The sequence below is a fragment of the Mastacembelus armatus genome, chromosome 10, assembly GCF_900324485.2.
Source record: "Mastacembelus armatus chromosome 10, fMasArm1.2, whole genome shotgun sequence".
In the NCBI taxonomy this organism is placed as follows: domain Eukaryota; kingdom Metazoa; phylum Chordata; class Actinopteri; order Synbranchiformes; family Mastacembelidae; genus Mastacembelus; species Mastacembelus armatus.
This window is the reverse complement of record NC_046642.1, coordinates 14,932,247-14,960,234: the sequence shown is the minus strand read 5'-3', so window position 1 is coordinate 14,960,234 and position 27,988 is coordinate 14,932,247. Positions and strand designations below refer to the sequence as shown.

At 39.6% G+C, this 27,988-nt stretch overlaps 2 protein-coding genes across 2 annotated transcripts; one reads left to right on the top strand and one right to left on the bottom strand.

Annotated features, from left to right (window-relative positions):
• Positions 1-1,310: 1,310 nt before the first annotated feature.
• Positions 1,311-22,782, bottom strand: abcb7 (ATP-binding cassette, sub-family B (MDR/TAP), member 7). Its single transcript, XM_026330734.2, has 16 exons — positions 22,590-22,782; positions 20,862-20,945; positions 20,702-20,779; positions 19,636-19,755; positions 16,946-17,078; positions 14,916-15,184; positions 14,139-14,227; positions 13,874-13,961; positions 10,691-10,865; positions 9,967-10,124; positions 7,129-7,292; positions 6,832-6,961; positions 6,209-6,380; positions 4,913-5,016; positions 4,088-4,195; positions 1,311-2,714 (listed from the first exon to the last, which is right to left on the bottom strand). Exons 1-16 carry the CDS (start codon positions 22,737-22,739, stop codon positions 2,496-2,498), a joined length of 2,241 nt encoding a protein of 746 aa, XP_026186519.1. The 5' UTR covers positions 22,740-22,782; the 3' UTR covers positions 1,311-2,495.
• Positions 22,750-27,894, top strand: uprt (uracil phosphoribosyltransferase (FUR1) homolog (S. cerevisiae)). Its single transcript, XM_026330746.2, has 7 exons — positions 22,750-23,341; positions 24,463-24,505; positions 24,597-24,666; positions 24,896-24,958; positions 25,808-25,969; positions 26,693-26,791; positions 27,511-27,894. The coding sequence occupies exons 1-7, from the start codon at positions 23,118-23,120 to the stop codon at positions 27,615-27,617; spliced, it is 768 nt and encodes a 255-aa protein (XP_026186531.1). The 5' UTR covers positions 22,750-23,117; the 3' UTR covers positions 27,618-27,894.
• The last annotated feature ends 94 nt before the right edge of the window (positions 27,895-27,988 follow it).

Here is a 27,988-nt window from a genome sequence, read left to right as displayed (position 1 = left end):
TTTAAATTTGTAACTTACAAAAAAAACTATTTACTTCAAGAATAGATTTAATTGTAAATCTAAGAACAAATAAATAAATGGTATATGTAATTGCATATTGCTGCACTGATATGCAGTACATACTGTATATCATAGTATAGTAATATTTCTGCCAATTTAATGATGGCACTATAATCATATCAGAATGCCCATTTTTGGTTATTAATTAAATGTATGAAAATGAAAAGAGTGTATTTCTGCGCAGATGTTCTGTAAATCCAATACTGACTTAGTGTTTTAACTCACTCTTGGTCCATATCAAATTTTACATACTTTTATGAGTTGTTAGCTTTTTAGGCAGTGAGTTTTATAATCTCTGATTATTTGACTAGAATATCTTAATAGAATGATGTGGTATTTAAAGGTATAGGTTGAGATTTGTATTATAGGAGAAAACCAATACCAGTCTCTGTGTAACATACGAAGCTACGGCCAGCGGCCAGTTGTCTCAGATTAGCTAGCCTGCCTCTGTTCAAAAGTAACAAAATACGCCTACCAGCACCTATAAAGTTAATTAACAAGTTACATCTTTGTTTGTTTAATACACAACCAAAGCGTAAAAATTACACTTTGCTATTTTACAGGGGTTTATGTGCATGACTTTCTTGGCTGGAACCATTAACTTTCTAGTTTCCTGGCAACTGCTCAGAGCCGACCAATAATCCAGCACAGAAAACGGTAAATTGTCATTTCTATTCTTAGGTTTTCTTACAGATTAAACAAACAAGATATAACATGTTAATTAGCAAGTTTTATATGTACTGGTATTTGGATTTTGTTACTTTCAGATAAGATTCAAAATAGCGCCTTTCCTATTAACAGTCTTTACACTAAAAAACATTAGCTGATTGCTGGCTGTAGCTGTATTTTTAAACATGGTGTCAGTCTTCTTATCTGACTCTCTGCTAGAAATGAGTGCAACTCCCAAAATATCAAACTACTCCTTTGTTCTCCTCAGCTTCCTGAAAAATCCTTGAAAAAACACATTGCAAAGGTATAATTTCAGTTTAAAAAAAAAAAAAAACAGAAGCTGATTGTAGACTCTTATCTAACTCTTAGCAAGAAAGTGAAAAAGCACATTTTCATAAATGTGAAATAATCCTCAGCTTAAAAAAAAAAAAAAGTTCTGTCTTTCTGGCTTGTTAACCACCTTGTGACCAATCATACTCATTTCATGGCCCCACAAACACGTTCTGAATTTTTGGGTAACAAATGTATGCTGTTATATGATATGTATTGTCATATCGCCCAGCTGAAATCAGAACACCAGCTTCTGGAAACCTTGCCATTTAGACAAAAGCCAGCATTTATTACTCTGTCTGCAGAGTACTCACATGATCAAAATATTACACACTACTATGAAACAGGGTTTACATGGTGTGTATAGTACGAGACATCCAATTAATATTTTTCAATTACAAATACAATTCAAGTTGCCAGCAGTGTCAAAATACCACAGCAAAAAAGCCCTCTGAAAATGAGGATGTACATATACTGTCAATCTGTAACATTATCACATTTAAATATGACCTTCAGAAAGAAGTCGACATAGTTTGCCTATACGATCCAAAAAGCTGTCTTAGCAGTAATAAAAGGCCCGTCAACCAAGGCTAAATGATATGACTGCAAAACGTTCCCAGAGGAGACTTTCAAGTTGTTGACTCTTAATGTGGCTCCAACGGTGGAGAAAACCATTCATTATTTATTAGAGTTACTTGTTGTCATTCTCAGTGTTATATTTACATGTGTGAATGTGACATGCTGCAAATTCACCACAGAGCTGTCATGGCCAGTGTGCATCATGACTGAATTCCTCTGAAGTATCCTGCTTTATGAAATAGTGTTTCTCAAATGAACACATGCTGTAAAACAATCTTAGTTATTCCAGTTGGTGTGATAACCTAATCGCAGAATAAACTGCAATATGTACACATCCTTAGTATAAAAAAGCAAGCTATAGGTTCCATTTATTAATAAAATAATTTAAAAAATTAAATCAATACAAATTTTGTCAGAACCAAGGCATATATATGTCATTATGTGTACTCTCATCTGTTTCCAGTGCAACGGAAGATGTCAATAAACCTGATGTCAGAAATGACGAGGAGGGGGGCAACCATGTTGACTAACAGATGTCTTCCACACAAGTATGTGATATACAAGGTCTCTTATGCTTGGCTTCAGCTGAAGCAACTGGCATAGAAGCTATATCTCTGGACACCAGCCAGTGCTAAACACATTTGCTCCCTGTTCTGCTCCTCCTACTTCACTTTGGCGAACATTGGCCTTTACTCACATGAAGAGGAGGAGGGATAGTCACATGGGTGGGGGTTTGGTTGGACTGGGGAGGGGGAATGTACCCTGCTCCCCCCCACCAACCCAAGTACCGAACAGACCAGGGATTCCAGCGTAGGCCATCTGTGAGGGATGAAAAGACATGGAGGTGGCAGCTTCTCTCAACAGGAGCAGTTCCCACAGCCCTTCACACTGTTAAGGATCTCCTCCTGCAATTTTCTCCTCTCCTCCTCCTTCTGGGACAAGCGCTCAGCTGGCAGCTCAGGAAAGCTCTTGCTGTTGTTCAGGATTTTACTGTTCTGGGTGTTCCACAGGTCTGCATAGAGGCTGCCTGGGGTATTAAGGAGGGTGTAGTGGTTGCCACGTTCGGCCACTTTGCCCTGAGAGAGAAAATTAAAGGAAAAGGAAAAATAAATTAGCAAAAAGGTAAAAAAAATGGCTGCAACACACATGAAGTTGAAATGAAGGGTCCACGCAAACAGAGTCCTATAGTTAGCATCTCTTCATGACCACACAATGCTGACCACACTCTCTGCGGAGAGTCAGCTCCCCCCTAGAATCCCTGCCGCCTCCCCAACAACTGTTGCATTCCTCTCACAAAAACATGGACTCACAGACACACACGCGCATCCACACATAACAAACACACATACCTCCCACACAGTCAAACACAAATGAAGGCACACCCCCCCTTTCCCCCCACCTCCCAGGAGCATGCAGATGAGCACGTGACTGCATCCGCTCGTTATTTTAATGAGCACCCCAGGCAGTCCTCTGCTGGTGACACCAGCAAACGCCATGGCGACATCACACGCAAACATGCCTCCTCACCACGACCCTCTGATCCCTGCCATCTGACTCTGGAAACATGGAACAACACTTTCTTATTCGCCGCAGTTCAAAGAACCTCTTCTCATTTTATCATATCTGTCTCGAGCACTGGTGGAAAATGACACTTCACCTGTGTGCTGCGTTTGATATTAACTCTTGCTTTACAGACAGTAACTGACTGCACTCTGTCTCCTTTTGTGCTTTACAGTCCCACCAAGCCCAACCCATTACACACTGCAGCATTTTGCTCTACACTTGAATATGTCTCTGATGCACAACACAGTGACACTGCACCAAAAAGATTCACATTTACTCATAAAAAAAATCTTGTCTTTGTCTCCATGGCACCTCTGGGCTGACCAAGAACCTCATGGATAAACTGTTTGAAAGGCGAGCTGCACTGAAAGACATGTTTAGCCCTGGATAAGGCCTCATCAGTGTCTGGGAAGCTGGCCCATACATTATTAGTCACCGAGACAAACAAGACACGCCATCTGACCAAAACAGCCAGTCGAGTCTGACTGCTTTAATGAGCCCTTATGGAGAAAATAATACATTCACTTCTACTAACAGTGTCCTGTTGTTGTTGAAGTTAATGAGAAAAGCTAAACAAAGTATGTTTTCATCATGTACATTAAAGAAAGGTAACTGAAAATAAATGAGCTGCAAACACAGAGCATACTTGCTAAATTCTTGCTGCTGGCAGACAGTGCACTGAAGGTCACGCAGAGTGCAGGTCATCATACTTCCCTTCAACGCAAAATCATCCAACTGGACTGGCAATTAACACGGCGCATGTTTATATTAGGAAACGCTGAGCCGTCATATAATTAGCTTTTTATGAAACTTGTTTTACAACTGGAAATGTTAATCAGGGAAGTTATGAAATCAAGTAAAAAAAAATAAATGGATGAGTTTTTACCTCACTGAGCACTATAATCTCGTCTGCATCTACGATTGTTGAAAGCCTGTGGGCGATGAACACTGATGTCCTGTCCTTCACCATCTCTTTCATCGAACTCAGGATGTTCTGGAAGCACACAAAGGAAAATGACATTATCACACTGTTAAGCTTCACAAAAGTACCCCCTGATCACTAATCCAAAGAAAAATAGTTCCCCAGGTTTGTAATAATGGGGGTCTGCAAAAATAATAAGAAAAAAAAAGTGCCTGAATGACAGGATATATATGAAATGTACTGCCAAACTTTGATTTGAAGAAGAAGCTAAGTCAACACAATGTTGCTCAGCAACATCCACCTTCATATGCTTTTCCTTCCAATGTTTACATATGATAATATAAAAACACTATAGTGATGAGAAGCAACAGAAAACCTTAATTACCAACCACGTCGACTGCCCCACTCATTTTCCCGGAGTTCACAGAGTCCTCTGCTGAACTTTCTCATTAAATGTAACATTTACAAAGACTGTGGGGTTTAAGCTGAGCTGGAGATTAAGTAGGAGAAGACAGTGGCAGGTGGCAATGGAGAACATGAGGGTGGTGTGTATGTGTGTGTGGGGGGGCGAGGGGGTGTATGTCACAGCAGGTATGTGACGCAGGAGTGAGCTGAATTATTGTGAACCTACAGCAGGTGACTGAGTGGGTGTTTGCTCTGCTAAATGTGTGTGCAGGCACGGTGAGGTGTCAACCCCTCCTTGCAGCAGAGAATGGCCACTCATGGGTATGTTATGTACGCGTGCCTGTGCCCGTCAGCATGCATGGCTTCATGCGCTGTCAGACTCACCTCTTCTGTGATGGAGTCAAGAGAAGATGTGGCCTCGTCATACAGGAGGATGGGTGGGTTCTTTAATATTGCACGGGCAATGGCGACACGTTGCTTCTCCCCCCCTGAAACAAAACAACAGACGTCATAAATGAAGCAAACCAGGTACAAGCTAAAAGGTTTGAAATAAGCAAAGATACAGCAGGTCTCTGTTTTTCTCTGTCTGGCACTTTTCATTAGATAATTAATACTAATACTACAGGCTTCGGACTGTTAAAACTGACTTTCATTTGTGAAGAAGTATGAGCAGAATGCAAAGATTTGTCCCACCGTGTCTGACTCGGCCTTTAAGACTAATGCACTGTGTGTGACCTCTAGAAGGCAAGCAGCGTTTTGCAGATAAAAACATTGCTGGCAGTGGAAAACAGCAATGAAGTTAGAGGCCCAGAACACAACTACCACAAACTCAGTGGCAGCTGTCACATACAGCAGCAGTGAAATTAATGAGAAGTTAGTCAAGTCTCTATTTTGTCCATTCTCTCAGTCACTCAGTCGCTCCACATAAAGAAATCATTGCTGCCAGTAATTGCATTTTGAATGTTGAGTGAAAGTGCTCACACACTGTTTACGTGGGCTAATGAATTGCAGAGTGATGCTAGGAGCCAAATACTACAGAGTCTTGTGCTATCACTGCAGATCAAATGAGGACAACTTGAACTGTTAGTCAACATGCTATTAAATAAGTTCATCCGCAACACAGTAGAAAAAGATAAAATAATCATGGTGCAGCTAGAGTTCAAGTTCCATCATGAATTAATGACATAAAATAAGGTCAGATCTTAATTAATAAATGAATTTGAATCATTACCTACTTTTCACGACTACAACTCATAATCACAATTTTACATATTTAACTACTTAAAATGCTACATTTTTGCAGACAATTTATTATGCTTCACTTGCAGTCCTTTCTCAGAGCACTATAATTATTAGCACAAACACACACACGTGTGTGTATATATATATATATATATATATACACACACGTGTGTGTGTATATATATAATATATATATATTGTTTGAAGTAAAAAAAAAAACTGATTATAGCTTAAAGCTATTAATATTTGTTTGCCATTACTTTTATGATAATAAAACAAAAAATTAACCTATTAGCAGCCAGTTATTGAGGTAATAGCGGCATTTATCTTTTTTTCTGTGTATGCATACCATCCAGGGAACCAACAGAAAGCACAGCTCATTCACTTTCTTGTGCAGAGAGACCATATTTAAACAGTAGTCATAATGGTGCAGCAAACCTGACAGCTTGAGGCCCCGCTCCCCAACTTGGGTATCATAGCCATGGGGCATCTTGAGGATAGCATCATGGATGCCTGCTAAACGCGCTACTTTGTACACCTCCTCCGGTGTAGCGTGGATGTTCCCGTACTGCACGTTGTAGAAGATGGTGTTGTGGAACAGAACGGCATCCTGACAGCAACACAGTTAGAAAAAAAAAAATTAGGCTTTAGAGAATGTTTTTACTGTAGCAGAGACAGACAGAGGACTGCAGATGCAAAAGGAAGGGACGGAGGGAGAAAGAGAAAGAACGCAAATGACAAAACACTGTTCATGTACCATCTGTTCAGATCAGCCTCTGAGCTCACTGCAGTAAAAACCCGACTGAATTCAGCTTATTTCTAAGGCTGTGGTTAACTATTAATGTTGCACTGTTCTATGCTGCCCCCTTGTTGTATGTAACTACCAATAATTACCAAATATATTACCTATTGTATTAAGAAGACATATAATACATAAACAACATGTACATTACATTTGTGATGAAGAAGCTCCAAATACAAAAAATGAATATACATTGTGTTGATAAAATGACTTTTTCTCTCTTTCTCTGCTTATTTTTTTGTGTTAGTGTGTCTCAGACCTGAGGTACAACCCCCAAAGCCTTCCTCAGGCTGTCAAGGCTGACGTCTCGGATATTCTGCCCTGCTATGAAGATGTTCCCCCGCTGGGGCTCATAGAAGCGAAACAACAGCCGCACAATGGTGCTCTTCCTGCAACCAGACGTGGAACCAATCGTCAGCATCACTCTGTCTGTGAGCCGCAACCCCACTGTCTACTGATGATATCTGATGATAAGACTGGCTGCACATACAAATGAGTTTGCATACTCCTAGCTAAAGGTTTGACACTCAGTATATTTCTGTGAAAGTTGACCTACCCTGACCCACTGCCACCAACGATAGCCACCTTCTTCCCAGCAGGAACTTCGAAGGACACTCCATTTAAGACTTTCTGGCCCTCCAGGTATTCAAAATACACATCCTCGAAACGGATGGTGGCCTCCTGTGGTGTGATGGCTAATGGCGGGGCGAGATCCCTCTCCTATAAAAAACCATTAGACGGTTGAAACTGACGAAACAGAAACAGAGGAGATGAAGACAGAACACCCACCGGCAGAAAAGGCCCGGCATGATGCAATGTTACTCCAGCACCTTGTAAAAAGGGATAATGCTCGAGCACAGAGCTTACACGGACCACATTAAGCAGAGACATTCAGAGCAAATTCAACGGGTCGTTTCAAAAGACACTCTGAATTTTCACAAGCTGCCCTTCATGGTGACTGAAGGATCAATAGGCGTGAAAACTTTCAGTACATACTGAGCCGAGCCACAGCCAAGGTCAGCAGTGAATGAAGCACTGTCCTTATCCTCAGAGTAAAAGCCTGCTCTGCTTCATGTCTATACAAACTAATAGCAACATAATCACCCACAATCCACCTCAGCCAATTAATACAAATAACTCACAGTCCATTAGTATAAACAGATGATAATTTCACCTCCAACACCACCCTCAAAACAAAAAGCCAAAATCATTTATTTTTTATTTTGTGTAACAGTTTCAAGTAAGGGGGAGCTACTTCAATAATTTTTTTTCTACATAATAGGCCGATGTGTTTCACAAAAAAAAAAAAAAGATGCATTCAGACAGTAATGGGTTGCTGGGGAGTGCCATTCCACAGGGAATCACAATGGAGAGGAGTGTTACTGATGAGTGAAAAATAACTGGACAGATTCATGTCTCCTACTGTAATTACAGGCTGGAGACGAGAATGGCATTCATAATGTTAGATGGCAGGCGCACATTTGCACTTAAGTGTGCTCTTTTGACGCAAGATGGGCTGTTTAAAAAAAAATGAATGCAATGAAATGTCTCACGCTGATGAAACACACAGGCTTACATTTTAGAGTCTATTAGAGCAATTTTTGATGGTTCAGGTTTTAGCAAAACAGTTTCTAGTTTTAAATATTTGAATATGACTCCCTATTTCAGTGTGTTTATAAGGTGAATTTACAGACAGTTTAACGCTAACAACACTATACAGAACCGTCACCCCTTATAAACCATATAAATTGCAGTACATGGGCTAAAATCATTATTCAATTATAATCATTTTCTTTGTTGCCATATTCACTGATCAGCATTTATTATAATTATCAATTTTTTAGCAGGTAAAATGTAAGGATCTGATGTTTAGAAAAAATGAATCTGCATATGTCACCTTGGGCATTTTGTAGACGAAACGATTAAATGATTAAGTGAAGAAAAAATTGGCAGATTAATCAATAATGAAATAATCCTCAGATGCAAGCCTACTGGCACTGGAAAACTTTAGGGGAAAAAGCAGCACAGTAGACAGGAGACCATGCAAAAAACATGGTGACACATATTCTAAAAAAATGAACAAAAAAAAAAAAAAAACAGACAGGTTAACAAAAACAACTTGGAACATTTGTTCTTGTTTCTCTCTTCTTTTCACATTTTGACAGTAAACATCATGGTCATTGTTTAGAGGAGCTATTGCTGATTGAGCTGATGATCTGTACCAAACCCACAAGCAAAACAACAACAAAAAAAACATATCACATATACAATTTTAACCAATTGTAAATCTAGAAAACAAAAAATACCAACATGCTTGTCTTCTGCTGTTTATATAATGAAGCAAAAAAGGAAGGACATGTGTCACATGTAATGACTGACTACAACCTGTCAGGTTTTTAGAGGACATGTACACACTTGTTCAGAATAATTTTTGTTACATTTCTTCAATTTATCTTTTCATCCCAATGCCAATGAATAATTCATGAACTGTCAACAGGAATGATCGTCTGTGGGAGCACAAGGGCTCAAAAAAGTTTGAGCAATCATTTAATTCGATCCAAACAAAACCATTGGATGGCTGACCTGCCTGTCAACCTACTTCGTACTTTCACTCTCCCCTTCCTCTCAACGTGTGGGTAAAGAGTCTCCCATAAGGCACTGCAGGTAGACATGTTATACTTCTGTTTTTGTAGCTACAGCTAGTCAGTTGCGGTACAAAAGGTACCCACAGCAGCTTTCATTCATCAACAGAAGACTTTATTTGAGAAAGCTACAACTAAAAAGAAGTTGGCTGAAATAGCTAAAACCAGAATTAACGGCGGGGCAACATGTTCATGTGTTCTGGAAGAGTGGCTTTGGAGAGAAGTCTACTTGTCTTGATTAAGTGCAGCTGTTTGACAAAAAGTCTGGTTTAAAGGCAAGTTAACCTTTGTTTTCAATTTTTCCATTGAACTCTTACTTTTCTTACTTTTTTTCTTTTACCTGTTCCCGTTAGGGATCGCCACAGTGGATCAATTGATCCGCATAATTAACTTGGCAGTTTTACACCGGCTGCCCTTCTGGATGCAACTCTCTCATTTACTCAGGCTTAGGACAGACACTGAGAGCGCAATAGCTTTTGCAGCCTTAGTGGCTGAGGCTAATGACCCCTGGTCTTCCAAGGTGCTCTGCCATCCAAGTACTAACCTGGCCTAGCCCTCTCTAGCTTCCAAGATCTGACGGTATCGGGCATCCGCAGGATCCGCCGCTTTCTACTGAACTCTATACTCTGTTCTATTGTGTACAAGTTCATCTCTACTTGCCTTTTGTTAGAGGAAGAAAAAAAAAAAAGAACAAAAGATTCTGTGATATACTGCTACAGTGTAGAGAAGTGCATCTTAGGTCAATAAGTTACCTTGATCTTGGTGTCAACGCTGAGCAGGGTGAAAAGAGTGTTCATATCTATTAGTGCCTGTCTGGTTTCTCTGTACACTGTGCCCAGGAAATTGAGAGGGAGGGAAAGCTGGAAGAGTAGGCCGTTCACCATCACCAGGTCTCCCACGGTCATTGTACCTGCATGACGGTAACAGAACAACTTAAAGAGCTACACATTATCCAGTACTATTGTATCATGGATGTATCTTTGGATACAAAATTTAAAAAAGCAACACACAAACCATTTCTTCTTTCAAGTTGTGAAAACAGACAAAGCCTGTTACAGTCTGAATCCATCTCCACCCCCTGTGATTTCATTTTCTGCATCAAGTCTACTTTATTTCCCATTCATGCCTCTTTTTTCATGCTTGCTGTGCTTTGTTCTCATTTAGTTTCTATTATCCAGTTCAGTCAGGGTTTCACTTGTCATTTTCATCTGTCCATTTGATTTTGTTCTGTGATGTTTTTTAAGCTTTTATATTTCTAAATGCACACTGTTCTCCACTGGGCTGTGGGCACAGACTGCGAGCACAAAGAGGTAAATTCTGGTCAGATGATTTTTTTTTTTTTTTCACCTTTACAGGTGGATGTTCTCACATTTCTTCATGGTTTACCTAACTTGACTGTTTTCTGAAAAGCTGGAAAACACCCGTAACCTAATCGCACACTTGCAAACCACAACCCAAAACTCCTCCATCACTCACCTGCTGCAATGCCCTTACTGGCCAGCAACATGATGGCAGTGAGGCCGAAGCTGAAGATGGTACTCTGGCCAAAGTTGAGCATGGCGAGCGTGGATGTGGTTTTTAAAGAGGATGACTCATAGATCTTTAGGAATCCATCATACCTTTCAGCCTCGTACTTCTCATTGTTGAAGTACTGGAGCCAAGATGAGAAAAAAAAAAAAAAGAAAAAAAGAGAAGGATAAGAGAAGGGCACAGGGCACGAGGAGAAAGGATTCACAAAAGGAAAGAAAATGTAAGTTGAGAGAGAAAGTGGGAGAGACACAAAATATGGTTAAGGTTAAAGGTTAAGGAAGCATGGAGAGCAGTGTCAGGCAGAGAGACACTTTAGTGCAGCCTGCCTCAAGGCTGCATTTGTTCTCAGTGACCGATCTGGGTGTAGTCTGAGTCTCAGTTGGTTTCTAAAGCACTTTTTCATGTCTTTGCATCTTCACATCCTCCCCACTGATCTTTAAGGATGTTGAAAGCAATAGAACAGAATCCAGACCCTGCTTGGCTGAGCAGGCTGTGGATCTGATCTGAACCTTTGGCAGAGGATAGTGGTTATGGCGCAGTGAAGAATATATTAAGCAGTTATATTAGGCAGCCTAAACCACACTTGAAAGTTAAACAAGAATTGCTGCAGAGTATTCATCATTGGAGATGTCGTCAGCCTCTGTATTTACATCTGTAGCAGCTTACATACACACCTACCAACATAGCACAAATAGCTCTCTTAAGTGTTACGCCACGCAAGCAGCACTAATTTTGATTAAGACATACAGCTATCATTTAGAGGAAAAAAAAAAGTCTAATGAATCAGCCACAAGCACACTACAGCATAATCATAACAACAACCCTCCACAACTCTGTTGCCAATTACCTAATATTGCTGTTTGTTTAGTTTGCACTACTGTTTTTCTGCTCTGGTTAAGTGGGCGATTTGCTTCTCTAGCTAACGGCAGTGGTGCTGTGCAGCTACCGACTGGCTATTGATTTGCATATAGGGAAATGCAAGGAATCAGAGAGAGGAAAGTAGTGCACAGAGGACAAACCAAAGCACAGCACTGTGTTCAGGTTCTCATCCAGCCCTTTATGAAAGTGGAACGGATTTCTGAGTGGGCGGAGATCTAATTACATATGCACACTCACAGCTCAGAGTGATGCTAAATCCGGCCGCATTGACACAGATGACACAAAATAACACAGAACAAAACATTAAGAAAAACAGGACGCAAAACAATACAGCGAAGAAAATAACATGGGTACCAAAATATATTTGGAACAGCCAAGAAAGCAGCAGAAACTGGATAGTGATTATGTTTGTATGTGTGCTGTGCACAATGAGGGTACCTAGGAAAAGGCTTAAAACTACAAAAAAAAAAAAAAAAAAAAAGAAGATTTAGGATTACAATGCCAGTGAGGAAAGCATAAAATAATGTTTACATTCACACTACATCACAGTCAGGTTTTCACTGATAATCCACCCTGGTCCTGAGCAGACATTTCTATTCAAAACAAAACCTCCAGTGGCAGACACTTTCAGTCCAAAACTATTATTGAGACACAATTTGGGTCATTGACTAAAATAGTCCTGAGAGGCCAGTGATAAATGTCTCGTTTGTACTGACTGGAATGACATTTTGGACAATTTCACACTGAGAAAGAAGAAGAGCAGGACAGACATTGAGGGGAAGAGAGAGAAAGAAAAATATACACAAGCAATGCACAAATCCAGGCAATAATGTGTTTTTTATCCAATGTATGTCCAGAGATTTATTTTTATAGAAGAAATCCCAAATTCCATCTTCGTTTTGATTATTTGTTCACCTACATTGTCTGACATGATAATCTCAATATCTGTAGGTACTAGGTTCTGGAGTGCAAGTCAACAAAAGAAGCTCTTTGAATATGTCCCCCTGGCCTTTAGAAAATTATAATGAATGTTTTTCAGTATTGTTTGACATTTTAGAGATCAACAAATCAATCAGTTGGCCTGAAAATAATCATTAGTCGAGGTCTGACATCAATGTATACAAAATTACTATCACAATAATGACCATGATATTATCTCCATGTTAAGTGAGAATAATCTATTCAAGTATCATGATGTAAAACACTAACACATGTTCAATCCAATGTCTTTTAATTTTTCCTAAAGGTTTAAAATCTCATTCTTTTTGTGTCATAAATAAAATGCGTCATGTCTTTATACCTGACAACTGCAAACCACCATATTTGGAAATGAGAACTTTCATAACAATAGACCGACAGAGAGAACACTGAACTGCTTCCCAAAGGTAATTTTGCTTGATACTACAGGGGTATTATTGATCCTGTATAGAAATCATGTATGCAGAAGGGATACGTTTGCAAACATTTTACTGGTCTTAGTAAGACATATTTATTGACTCAATAACTAAATCATTGTATTTTAACAGGTTCCATAACAACACTATCAATCCAAGTATGTGTGCTTACATTGGTGTAATGCTACTCTGTGATAACTAGTGGGGCATATGACCACCTATGTGGAATAATACATTAATGTCATTAAACACAGTTGTTGCTTTGTGGTCTTTAAAAAAAAAAAAAAAAAAAAAAAAAGTCCTACAAATGTCTTTAAGATTAATTTAGTTTGATGTGCATATAATATGATCAATTTAAGGATTTGAAAAGAATATACAAATATTCTTAATCTTATTCAATCTGCTTTTGCATAGTAGGTTATTAAAACAAGATGAGGAAATAAGGATTCAATGCTCGTAAGTTTATTAGTTGCAGTGTAGGTGAACTGAGACTGACTGCGACTTTCTATCCTTTCAGGCATAAATTTAAATTGTCTAAAAGTTGTTTTAAACTGACTTTAAAATGTATCTTGCACTTGTTTTGACAGAGTTTGTGTGTGAAACTGTTGAGAGACAGAGCTTTTCTTTGATTAAAAGGAAAATTCTGACAGTGGTAATCATGCCAGTGAAACACTATTATCACAGACAAGTCAATATTTGTTCACATCAATGTGCCTGGATTAAGTGAACAGAAGAAATAGAGTAGAAAGAAAGGGAATGGTTGATGTAGGATGGGATGAAAAGAAGCTGAAAAAGGGTGGATGGGAGATGTGGGTATGTCTGGATATGTGTGGTTGTTCATGAGGTTGGATCTCACCTTAACAGTTTCATAGTTAAGAAGGGAGTCAATAGCTGCGTTGCCTGCTTCATTATCTGCTCTGTTCATTTCGATCCGGAAACGAGTCCTGACAAGACATATGCACAATGATGCAAGCACTTTTTAAGTACATATTCCAGCCTATGACTACTTACTGGCAGCACAGACAGTGGCAGATGTATTCACTGAATTATTAGTCAAGTCTTAAACACTAAAACTGAAGTGCAGATAAATACAGAGAAAGTACAGACATCTTTGCTGTTACCTCCACTGAGTGACGGCAATGGTAAAAAAGGTGTATGCTGATAAAGTACCCAAGGCCACTGCTGCAAACTGTCCACCACACTTGTAATACTGCAGAAGAGAAAAGCAGTCAAGACAAAGCATCTGTTAAAAGCAGTGGCTCAACAGGTTTCTATAAAAAAATAAATAAATCAAGAGACATCATCAGACCATTGGGCCCCAGCGTTGGCGTCACAAGGTGTGTAGAGAGTGCACTGCTTTTGACCATTCCACTATGAAATTGTGTGTTACAAATGGTGGAGAAACTACAAGAAGTAATCGTGCTAATGCTTTAGCTATCTGGGCAATGGAGTCTGCCCTCATTACAGGCAAGCTGACATTACGTCCATAGTGGAATAATAGCACTGAGCTATAGACAAGCCATTCTTTCAGTGGTGGCCAAGGAGGGGGGCATCTGTTAGGGCACACTCTGCAGGAGGACATTAAGCAGCTACAAAGCTTTGGGATTCATCACTGACACTAATGGTCTCTGTGTTGCCACCAAAAGTTCATGGGGATTCATATTCCATTTAGAATGTAAATGAGACAATAACCCCGAAATTAATTTCCGGACAATCTGCTGTGAAGAGTGTCAAGGTGATTGAAGATCCTGAACTATCATTAAGAACTGTAACGGTAACAGCAACAAGAAATAAGAGCCAGAAAATTGTAAGCAGTGTTTCTAGTAGTATCCTATAATAACTTAATGGCCAAAGATAACGGCTACTCATTTATGCGTTTATTTGACACAGAAACCTACCAAAATGGCACTGACGAGGCCCATCTCAAAGACTGTGGGTCCTAAATTGAAGACAAGTGCACTGAGGACAAAGGAGATGCCCCGTGTGCCGCGGTCGATGGCTTTGGACAGTGCTCCTGTCTGGCGGCTGAGATGGAAACCCAGATCCAGATTGTGCAAGTGGAGAAAGACGTTCTTGGCGATGCGTCGTATGGAGCTTTGGGCCACCTTGCCGAACACAGTGTTCCTCAGCTCGTTGAAGAAGGCTGCACAAGCCCGTGACCCGCCATCTGTGATAGCGGAGGAGATGGAGAGTTTAGCACACCTGCTGTGAAAAGCAGGGCTGGGCAAGTGAGAATCTTTCCTCAACTTAGCATGCCTCAGCATTGTTATGAAGCAGCAAAACAAGAATCTGACCCATACCTTTCTGTCCTACAAAATGTAGCTGAATACAGTATATTTAGACAGGTGAGACTAGACAGGGTTGATGCTTGTCAAATGTTCTAAAGTACAGGCATGTATCAGAGGATGGGGGCAGGTTTTTCACATCATCTGTGGTCTGCAAGTCCTGCAGTGCTACAGCAGCAGCCTCCATGAGCCTCTGTAATTATAGAGCAGGATGCTGTCTGAAGCCTCACTACTATGGCAGGCCAGCACACTGCAGACTGACGAAGGGGAGGGTGCCTGAGTGTACACAAGTGTGTTGAGTTTGAGTATGGTGTGGAGAGGAATATGTGTGAGCAGAATACTAGAAAAATGGAAGCCACGGAAAGCTATGACTAGGAGATGTCAATGAAGAGTTAATAACACCCCTGTTAAATGGAAACTTTCTGCTGCTCTGTAAGACATGGTGGATGCAAGCAACATAGTTTTCTTTCAGATATTTTTATTGTTGCATAGTTTTTTTTTGAAGGAATCTGCCTGATATGCACCAATGTCCTAGAGTTTCATCTCTCTAAATCCAAGAAAAGCAGTTTTTGGATCCCTTACACTTATCAGAAACTATTATACAAGCAGTTGGTTAGCATGACTGTCAAATTAATAAGTCTGTGTTTGAATGACACGTGGCCTTCCTGTGGCGATTTCACCGAGTTGTGTGAACATCATTCGTCTGCTGAGACCAAAGTCAGGGCAATAATCGCTCTGTCTGCTGGTCTTCATGGGGCTGTAATGTGGCGTTAAATAGGAATGCTCATCTAATGAACAATGTGTCCACATCTGACAAGGTAGGATGAGCACTGCGCAACCTTTTCAGACAAATTACACCTGTCATCACTGGCTCCAAGTACCGGGCCCCAGAGTGTCGCAAAGAGGGGAAAAAAATACAATTCTTTTCTTTAAGAGCTTGCCCTTCATTCTTCCTCGTCATCCTAAATCATCTTGTCTGGAGTCCTGTTCATTACTCAACAGGCAGCATTAGTGTGAAGACCTAAGTGGGCTCATTAAAATAAGTGGCTACAAGGCTAAGTGTACATTTCATCCAAGTTGATCTCACTTGAAGCCAGAATGACTTGTAGTGGGTGTCAGGTTTACAATATTTATTCATTTTTGTTTTTTGTCAGCAGCTTGGGAGGCAGGTATTCTGATAAAGAAGAACTTCGCATTCACGCTACATCTCACCCCTGACCCCTCTTGTATTCACAGGGCACATTTGGATGAAAAGGAGAAAAAAAAGAAAGGCGACCTCCAGGGCTGAAGTGAAAGAAACATGCCTGGCCTCTGTAACATTTAAAAAAATACCCAACTACTTTCAAAGCACATTAGCATTTTCTTCCAAGCTGCTTTAAAAATGTATACAGCACTGTTTGGCATCACACAGGTATCATACTGGAAAGTCATCAGCACTCACGAGAGGGCCATGTGGATTAATAGAAGTGAACTCCAATACGGTGTGGAGCACATAATGTAAATAACGTGAGGGAGAGCCAGGGGATGCTAAGCGGCATTGATATGAACGTGTTGGGAAAGGTCAGCCTGTAGATAATAGGCAGTCCCACAGTCCCCTCCAATGAGCGCGGCACCTGCCAGTGCAATACAAGTCTGGGACTCACAGCCAATCAGCACGGCCGTTGCCATGGTAGCCACTGTGCTTGGCGCGTCATTCAGGTTCAGCATGTGTCCCGACATCTGGTTAAGCTCGTCCACTGCATACTTAAACATGAAGGGCACCATCACATTGGTGATCTGGGAAGGCAGAGAGGGAGGGAGGAAGCATTCAGAGAGGAAGAGAAAAAAAGAGAAGGGAAATAGTTTCAAATGGCCTATTAGACAGACATATGCTCAGTATAGATCAGTGCCATTTTTCTAGTCCTCTATAGTGTCTTTTTATACTGTCTACATATTTGCACCCAATGTGCTTGAAAACATGGATTTTCACTGTTAGGCAGGAAATCAAAAATAACATGTTCAGGTGCATTCAAGGATGTGTATGTATGGTATGCTGTGTGAGTGTGCATGCCATGCATGTGTGTATTCTTCTTGACTGGCTGTGCTGGTGCTAGTGCTTCCTGCTAATGGAATTGAAATGGTTATTACGGCTAATTAAAAGCACAGGGACAGCTGTGTGACTCAGGCTAGGCGGTCCACGGCACATTAGGACAGCCAGAGAACACAGCAGCACCCAGCAAAGCTTTTTCATTTGAAACCCATTTCATTTCAACCTCTCAACCCCTAAAACCGACGATAGCTGTTTTTTATTTTTCTCTTTGTTTCAAATTTTGCATGATATCATTTTGATTAATAATAGTAACAATTATATAAAAACACATAAAAATAAAAATAAAAACACATGGAGTCTCTGCTAATACAAAAGGGCATCTAATAATGCACCATTTATAGTGCAAAAGCTACATCTCCAGGGTTCTCACTTTATACACTTGGGTATTATACTCAGACAATAGACGTCCTCTGAGACCCTCAAGGAAAAACAATATCTGCCACTTTGCTACCAAGACAACAGAACATGACACAGAAATAGTCTGAGCCTATTATCACAGGGCAAGAACATGTCTTCAATTTCACCACTAATACTTGATAAGGTGGGATGTGTTCTTTTAATCCATTAACGGCCAACACTGGAGATAAAACGGCACCATGTCAATCTGTACCTGGTGATATGTCACCTCATAATAAAGATATTTTGTCAAGTAGTGGAGGCTCCATGCTATCAAGAATTAGCTTAATATAATAGCATGACACATAGAGTGGCGCACTGACAGAGGGATTCATTTTAGGCCAACAAAAACAACAGCTTCTATATAATTTGTTATTTGGAATGGAAATGTCACCGATCGTGTGGAGTGCAGAGGTGTGGTGCACTGTAACCACACAATTATTTAGTTGATTTAAAAATTGCCTCCACGCTGCTGGTGGTTTCAGTTTAAACAGACAAACAGGAGAAATTGAGGCTAACTCCAGCCAAGCAGGAAAATAGGAGGAGGGGACTAGATTGTACGTGTGTTTTCTCTCCTCCTTGGCACACACTAGAGGGAGCCATGCTAAGCAGCAGCAGGGCATCCTTATTTAGGAGCTGAGAATTTGTGATTGTTTTCCAGGGTATAAATTAGAGACCAACAACAAAGGAAGATCAAATAAAGAATACACTGATTGATGCTTCCAAATAATTATTAAAAAGAAACACTGTTTTAAATGCCCACTCTTTTATACTGAACAAAAAGGTGGTGTATTTTCAATTAAAATATTTTAACTATATATACCCAAGATTTTATTGTTTTTTAGAAATGATCTTCATGAAAACTACTACACTGTACTGAGACAGTTATACTTTTAAAACACGATGTTTAACGGCAGTTTTCAAAATTATCATCTAAGCTGACATAAGCAAAGTGTAGCAAGGTGATTAGAGCATCCATCAACAGATGGCAAGTAGATCAAGAAGACGGCAACAGAAAACCTTAAATGTGGTATATTGTACGGTGATATAAACACAAATATTGCAACAGTGGTGTTTGTCCTGAATATAATAGTACCCCCGACTAAAGTTTATTAAAAGGGTAGGTACAGGAATTACACTGTCAAATGTGGATCATTCTGCTTTCTAAAAAGAATAATTTATATAGAGAGGAAATAAGATAAACTAATTAAATGACCAGAAATTACACTTGTCTCTTTTATCTGTGTACCATTTTGCTGTAAAACAAGTCTTGGCTGAACATTGGCATTCTTTCTCGAATTTTTTATTTTCAAACAATGAATTTAAAAAGACACCAAAACATTGAGAGTTTAATCGGCATCACTGGCAACCTTGACATATTACATGTCTTTTTTACTGCATTTAATGGCTTTACCATAAAATGTAGGGCTGCTGTCTTTCCTGTAAAGCCCAGCAGAGAGAGGTTATGAGTCTCAGAAGCCACTCACATGATGTATTATTATTATTATTTTGATTGTCTATGTTGATTATTTAACACCCTGACAATGTCAGATTATAAATGCAGAAGCATGCAAGAACAAGTCTGCAGAGCATGGTATTTAAATTATCACTAAGCCAGTAATAGCGCACATAATATCAATTTGCAGAAGGAAGACCCTCTACAAAGGATAAATGTAAACAGAAGCCTCATTAAATAGCTGAAAATATCTTTGGTTGTGCAGTATGCTTTATTAACACTGCTTAGCACTGATCAAACAGATTAAATCAGCTTTTATGACAAACATTTACAAAGAAGCAATATATGAATGGAAACCTCCGTGATAGCCATGACACTGTCTGTAAACATACCTTGGCACCAGCGAGCAGGCCCAGAGAGATAGCAACACGGGCCCGCAGGTCTGGTCTGTCCTTTGGCCATACATAAGACAGCATAGCAGACAGAATCTTGGCTGTATTCACCTCCTTCAGCTGTGGAGAAGAACAAAACAAAAACAACGCTTCTGTTTAGATCACATTACATATAGTTTAATAAATAAAAGTCTGACCTCTACAGCAGAGGCTAAATGGATATAACAATATTTACTACAAGACTAATTCTCTAACCTAACAATACTGACAACTAACTTGCACTGTACATTCAGTGTGACAATCAGGATAACCTAAAGATGGCTCTCTGGGCACAGACATGGAACATCAAATGCCAAGGGAGCCCTGGGAGAAGCAACAACAGCAGAGCTTCCAGGTGGACCTAGGGATCCCACCTGACACTACAAGTCCCAGGAGACCCCTGGGCTGTCATCCCAGTTGAAGCTGAGAGCCCACTGGTGCCAGCATGGCTGTTTACCCACGCTCCACCACACACCTGCCACAGGGACTCTCTGCAGGCCAAACAATATGCAGTAATTCCTCTAATCCACTCAATATGGTGGCACCATGTTACAGCACCTCCAAGCAAATTACAGTGAAACTGTGCCCAACACCTGCCTTTAATCAAATACAATCAGGCTTTATGTGACAGTGTGAAAAGAGGATTAACAAAAATAGTTGAAGAGACTACTCTGTAAAAATGTGAAGGAGATCTGTTAATGTATAATTAATGTCAAAATAACTTTATGGCAGATTGTTTGTTTTATATGATTCCATCAGCACAAAAACCCAGACTGAATCCCAAAACATAAACTAAAAAACACTGGGTTTGATCAACACAGTTGTCAGAAAAGACAGATCGGTTAGCTCTGGTAACTCGAATGACATTTCTAAGTTGTTTTTTTTTTTAACTGTTTGGTGAATCAATACTGAAGGGCACAATGTTGGCAGGTTACAAGTGCTCTTTGTTTTGTGTACACATGCAAGATTGATGTCTTAAAAAAGCAGCACAAATATCTTCAGTAACCCAAGGCTGTACTGTACTCACCACATTCTTTGGATCTGCACTTAGTCCACCTCCCGCATGTCCATGCCAGCATGTCCGTTTGTCTGTCACCTGCAAATACTGAGGAAACAGTGAATAATGTTATTCTATGTTTATTTTGATCACAGACACTGTTTCACAATCAATTCTCAAAAACACTTACTTTTACTGCTTCCAAAATCTGACGACTGTTTTCGCTCTTGTTTGTGCTCCATGTAGTTGTCCTTAAGTGTGTGGGGGAACTCAACTGAAACACATGATATGACTTATTTGATGATGTTCCTGCAAAGACACTATTATTTAGAGACACTGAAGCTCAATAAGAAAGATCAGTACAAAGTGACCAAAGTCAAACTCATGCAACATTATGCAATGGTTGGGGACATATTGAACAAAGATATTGACAGAGGAGACGCTGGTAATAGCTGGTGGGTTAGCGACAACTGTTTTTTTTCATAAATATTTGTCACTAATTGAGTTGTTTTAACCAACATGAAATCAATAAAGCAATACAACTCCAGATTTTTCTGAGATGATAAAAGGATTTGCAGAAATCCTTTCAAAGCATCTAGTAGTACATAACCTTTTAGGAGACTGTGAAACAGATTCAACAAACAAGCAGTTTCTGTTTATGAAAGATGAAAACTAACATGTCTACATTTGCTGAGTGCTTGTCGATAACACCAAGATACACTGGGTGTGGTTTAAGATAAGCATACTGAGCTTAAGAGTAACGTGTGTTGTAGATATATTTCTACAAAACTCTTACATATAGTGTCTTCACTGGTGATATTAGTGGACTAATACTGTGATGTCCATCAAGGCACTATATAAGTGAGCAACCCATAAGAAATCTATCCTTTTAGCATGCTTTGATATTATAAAAACAAATACAGCAGAAACAACACATTTTGAGTAAAGAATCATCAAGTATCAACTGTTTTGAGACAATAATTTCATTTATGTACCAGTGCCATACAAGCTACATCAAACATTACCTTCAAATGTGTAGGTTTGTTTGTAAAAAAAAACTGACACTAAATTTAAACTAGATTCTAGTGATGCAAAGAATTTATCTGCCAGATAGATAGATACACCTAGCTATAACTAATTCATAATCACATTGATAAAAAAGGGGAAACCAATATTGACAATATTGGATTTCTAAATGCCACCCAGAACACTACAACATCCAAAATGACCTTATAGGTAAACAAACACATCAATAAAACAGATTTGGCAGAATCTGAACATTATAATCTTAGGAAAGGTTAAGTTAAGCTTTTTTTTTGGCTTGACTGTTCAATTAGATCCCCTCAGTTTTAACAATATGTACTTAAAAACTGAGTTTTGGTTCTTGTTTGTTTGTCAATAATCACTAAAACAGGCCGTTTACACGCAATGACAGCTGCATTAGCAGAAACATTAAGTCTTATCTAACATGTACTGTCAGACTGTCTGTACCTACAACACGTGACTCAGACAACTGACTGACAACACTCAGTCAAACTGTGACTTTATTGTTAACTAGATAGTCGGGCTTGGTATGATTTTATTATCTGTGGACTTGTCATGCGGTCAAAAGTAAGAACGTAATTTAGACTTATTATAACAACTCTCTAGTATTACGACATGACGGTAGCAAATAACGCAGCTAACTAGTTAACTAACAAAACAGCCAGTTAGCTAACTAGGTGTCGTTCAACACCGAATCATCACGAGCGTTAATTTATATTCACACGACAACCAGCACTGTTGCAAACAAACAAGAAAAGAGGACGAGCATATCAAAGCGAACTTCCCTGAAGTTAGTCAGAAAGACTTTTGGTCCCTGTCCTTGCCTGGAGGCTGCCACACCACCAACCGTGTCCTCTCCCGCCTCTCTACCCACCAGGAATGTACTTTGGCGCTTATGGCCGGTCCCGCTGTCACCGCGACCTTTATTCCAGATGTGATACGAGCTTGTCTGGCGAAGGAGTAGCGCCAGTTTTCGTCTTTGAAAGTGAAATCCGCATTTCAGCGGTGCCAACATCGGCGCCATGTTTACGAAGGAGGAAGGCGGTTAGTCGACACGCCGGTTACGTCATATCCGGCCTTCGTCTACGCTGACAGTGTCAAAGCTAACCGACCGAGCAGCTTCACTTGACACTATCACAACTTTGAAGAAATATCGGCGCATTTCAACACGACGGGGTTGGGCAGCCAGATGCTTTTGAATGTGGCCCTAAAGAGTAGGTTTTATGGGACAGCTGCTTGAATCGGATAATTACAGTTTAAAACTAGGGTGGAGGCTAAAGGAAGAGCACGTTGTCTTTGTCAGGCGGCGGGTAAACCGTCAGTAAAGGGGTCTCTCGGTTAGGAAAGGCTCTCTGGCTTTGGCACAGATTTAGAAAAAAATCCCCTTGTTCGCCTATTCAGGATGCCCTGCCACAATCAGCAACTGAACACTGTCAGCAGTGGCCAGGAGCACCCAATGAAGCAGGTGCGGTTCGCAAACAGCAGCAGTGTCCCTGCGGTGGTGTCCAACCCTGAGCCAGGTGATGCCTCCATCCAGCCTGCAGATCAGGACCACCTGGGACCTCAGCTCAAACTGCTCCCTCTGAACGACCAGATCCGTGAATTACAGACTATAATCAGAGACAAGTGAGTCCCCACACTGCACATAGCTACAATAAATCTCAGCAGCAGACCTGATTGCTGTGGTACAGACTAGACTAGTATATATTTTTATGAATCATTATCTCCAGTTTTAAGGCAGACATTTAGGTGCTGTCATTGAGTACTAAATCTAAACCTTTAGTGTAATGGTATGGTGGGAAAATGTCATTAGTAATTTGATGGCCACAGAAAAGATTCATTGATTCAACTAGAACAGAGAATTTGAGAGAATATTAGCATAACTAATGTACCATGAAATGTCATTTAACTTTGTAAAATACTGTATACTAGTAGGGCTTCTACACCTATATTCAAATAATCAGTGTGTCTTGTCATATGTTTGACATATGACCTAATGAATGATGTGTGTTGGTCATAGAGGATATATGACTGATCCACTGACTTCTTCAGTCACACTGCCCTCTTCATGCTGCTCACCCACAAACTGTATTTAGTTTCTAAATACATCAGGCTGAATTCTTGAGAAATGTTGTTTATGTTGTTTTAATATAATATTATAATATTAAGTGACCCTTCAGCATCCAGCAGGTAGCATCGCAGGCTACTGGGATGCTACCTGCTGGATGCTGAGGGGTCACTTAATATTATAATATTATATTATATTATTATATATTTATTGCTAATTAACAAATAACTGAATATAATTTTGCACAAGCCACAAAATAATCTTAAAGGTGTAATGTGCAATATTTACAGTGATCTATCAGCAGAAATGGAACATAGTGTTCAGAAATATGTTGTCATTATTGTGTAATCACTAGAAAAAAACAGTGATTTCTTAACCTGAGAATGAGCCTTTTAAATCTACATAGGGAGCGGGTCTCCTTCCATGGAGGCAGCCATGTTGCACTGCCATGTTTCTACAGTAGCCCAGAACAGGCAAGCCAAACACTGGTTCTAGACAGGGAAACAACATTTGACATGCACCATACCCTCCATTGCACCTTTATTGTATTAACAGAGCTGCTTATAAAGAAGTTTTGTGTTATTAAAACCTCCGGTTACCATAACATACACAAATATGAATGATAAGTATTGACCAATACCCTAAACTGATCTAATCAAGCCAATATTTATATTTTCAGGACAACCAGCAGAGGAGATTTTGTGTTTTGTGCTGACCGACTGGTAAGATTATGACTTTATTACTAGCTTACATACTGTAAACATGTGTATGTACATTTCTAAAATGCAAATCACCTTTTTGGTCCAACAACAGATCAGACTAGTAGTTGAAGAGGGTTTGAATCAGCTTCCCTATTCAGAGTGCACTGTGACCACACCAACAGGTGAGAATCTCCCTCTGATTACAGTCTTTAGATTTAAAGCTTAGACGCAGAATCAGCACACCAGCATGTAAAATACTCCTAGACTAGCTACAATCTACAAATAAATATAAACAGATGCAAGGCCCCCATCTTTTTGTATTTTACTTCTATAACATATCTGACTTTTCCAGTAGACTTTTCCAGAAAAGCTGCATTTGTGAATGTTCCTGCTTCATTTTTTCTCCCTCAGGTTACAAGTACGAAGGTGTCAAGTTTGAAAGAGGCAACTGTGGAGTCAGCATTATGAGGAGTGGTAAGTTAAACCTCTGAGAGCTCACCCACCAAATTAGACTCTCTGCTTTGTAAGGGTATGAATTATGTCTTCTGTGCATATGTGACTTGTGCTGACTGTGCATTTACGCTGTACATTGTGATCTGCCCTTATTCATCAGCTCAGGTTATTTTGTGCCCTTTTTATCAGCAGTCAGTTTTTTCCTCTCAGTGAAATTGATTGATCATTTGAATACTAAGTTATGTTCAGTTCTGTACTTTGCAGATCATGTTCTTCAGCTTGCTCTTTAATAAGTTATTGCAGTCATATGCAAATCCAGTATAATCCTAGTATAATCAAAACACCTGCATGCATTGTTTTCTATGCAAGTCCAAACAACAGCAGCATCTTGACACACGTCCTCAGGGGTTGATGTTCAGGAATTTACCCTTCAACTCCCAGAAGAAGTTTCCCAGGGCAATTGTAAAGTTGTCCATTGCACTGTGCATGTTTGTAGAGTGGTGGGTTGTGTAGACTTTGCGCTCAGAGGCATGAATGTTTATTCTGAATGCATAACAATCACGTTTGCAGAGGTGAAAGGAGTAGAGTGAAATCTGCAGTACTAGTTAGTTATATAAAGTTGTATAAAATAAATTTGGACATAACAGTTTTATCAAAGGCAAAAAAGTTAAAAATTGCAAAACATGTTATCATACTCAATATGCTACAAGCCATTATGGGATCGTGATAAAGTGTACCTCTGAAGTGGTGTGTAAATATATTACAGGCCCTGTGGTGGGTGATTTCACCACTAATGAACACTCCGTTCCAAACCACAAACTTCTTTAAATGTACAATAATTCAATCCCAGTTGTGTTATGCATCTCACAGGTGAGGCTATGGAGCAGGGTCTCCGGGACTGCTGCCGCTCCATCCGCATAGGCAAGATCCTGATCCAAAGCGATGAGGAGACACAGAAAGCCAAGGTCTACTACGCCAAGTTCCCCCCAGACGTGTACAGAAGAAAAGTGCTGCTCATGTACCCTATTCTTAGTAAGTAACAGAGGTAACAGTTTATCCCACTGATGACTCCAGTTTACCACCTTCAGCAGCACAGTAATGTTAAGAGATGTCCATTTTGGTGCAAATGTGGAAACAGTTTCATCCATTTATTCATTCTGAGAAATCTCTCTTGACTTGACCTTCCCCACCAAGTCTGCATTTCCACATCATACAGGCTCATTCACACTGTTCTGATAATTATAGCTCTCATGGGGGAAATTATACAGTGCCTGAGAGATAGCCACCAAGCGGCTGAATAGCATAATGAGGGCTAACAAAAATAGAATCTTAATAGCCCTGGTTTCCCAATGTCACAAAGCAGCATTTTTCTGCTCTCAGATTTTGAAAAAATACGTGATGGCAACCAAGCCAGGTTAAAGGTATGTTTCGTTTTGTTCGATTGATGGAACACTGATGCATGCTAACAGGGTCAGAAATTAAAGCCTGCCAAGTGCCCATTCTCATGGTCAGACTCAGCACACAGCCCGTAACCTTTATCCAATACAAACATAATGCATTAGTGATATGCAACCAGTTAAACTGTAATTTAAAATGTTTTGCATTTAATGATATATTTTATGTAACCAATCCACTGAAAAGTCAAGCCAAAAACTTTTCACTTAACACATTATTTTTATATCAGTAAAATAAAGTGACATTGTAAACACTAGGACACAAATTCAAGGTCTAACCCTAAATCTTCTGTGTCTGCAGGTACAGGGAACACCGTGATTGAGGCAGTGAGGGTGCTGATAGAGCACAGAGTCCAGCCCAAACATATTATCCTCCTCAGCCTCTTCTCCACACCTCATGGTAAACCAACACAGCCAGTTCACTGCAACTGCAGCTCGTCACCAGTTTTTTTTTTTTTTTACTCATCTGATCACACATTTCATCATTTCTGCATTTCTGATCTTGTATCATTGTGTTCATGCGATTTACAGCTGGTAATCACAATTCTGCTCAGTGCCACTGCTGATGATTAGCCTCGTCCAGCAGGACTTCCTGGATTTAAATGTAATTTTGGATGTTTTGGAATAATGTGTCAACTAGTAACTGGAGGCTTTCCTCCACCAACTTATATTCAGATTGTCTTGACATTTAATATGGATATTCATGATTATCCAGAGAAGGATTTCATCTTTTTTCAATCTCAGTGCCCTTTCTAGTGCCATCACTGGGTACGTTTCCACTTTAACACCTGAAATACTGAAATCTGAAGGGCATGTTACCATAAAATGTTCTAAGCCTTGAGGCTTGTTGATTTCTAATAATTAAACATTTTTCCTCAGAAAATGTTGAATTTTTTTTTCTTTTTCTATTTAAACCCTCCTAGTGGCTGCTGCAGCATCAGCATATCAAGAGAATAATAAGGAATTAATAAGGAATTAGCACACTGTCCATTATGAGAATTTGTATTAATAGAGCTGCATTTTAGGATCAGCTGGTTTTCACCAGTTGTGAAACATTAATAATCCGTATGCCTTGCAATCTTAATTCAGTATGTTAACACCTTTTTCGTTTTCTCTTAGGAGCTAAATCTATAATCCAGGAATTTCCAGATATCACCATTCTGACCACAGAGGTTCACCCAGTGGCTCCGACACATTTCGGACAGAGATACTTTGGCACTGACTAAACCAACCTGAGGAACATGATCTGCAATTTGTTTTGAGTATGTTTTTTCTTATTAAAATGTATCTTATGGTCCTGCTGTTGTGCCAAATATTGCTACTATCTCCAAAGTTCCTAAACGATTACAAAATGATTCATCTGATTGTGTTTTTTTGTTTTACTTTGCTGTGTATACTCATGCTATGGAAAGAAAACACTGAAAATTTGGATCATTTTATTATGCATGTTACAACTAATGGAGCAATAAAGAATTTATATTTGTTAAAGGACAAAACATCAAATGAAACAGCGTCAGTGTTTTGGTCACCTCTGGTGTTGAAAAAGGGAAGCACCACAATCACATACTCCAAAGACAATTCAAAAGGGACCAATATG

Coding starts and splice junctions, on each gene's coding strand:
- abcb7 (XM_026330734.2), bottom strand. CDS start 22,739: ATGGCGCCGATGTTGGCACCGCTGAAATGCGGATTTCACTTTCAAAGA. Junction 17,079..19,635: donor GCCTGCTCGCTGGTGCCAAG/GTATGTTTACAG, acceptor CTGCCTTCCCAG/ATCACCAATGTGATGGTGCC. Junction 10,866..13,873: donor TTAACTATGAAACTGTTAAG/GTGAGATCCAAC, acceptor TCTTGGCTCCAG/TACTTCAACAATGAGAAGTA.
- uprt (XM_026330746.2), top strand. CDS start 23,118: ATGCCCTGCCACAATCAGCAACTGAACACTGTCAGCAGTGGCCAGGAG. Junction 24,959..25,807: donor AGTCAGCATTATGAGGAGTG/GTAAGTTAAACC, acceptor TGCATCTCACAG/GTGAGGCTATGGAGCAGGGT. Junction 25,970..26,692: donor GCTCATGTACCCTATTCTTA/GTAAGTAACAGA, acceptor CTGTGTCTGCAG/GTACAGGGAACACCGTGATT.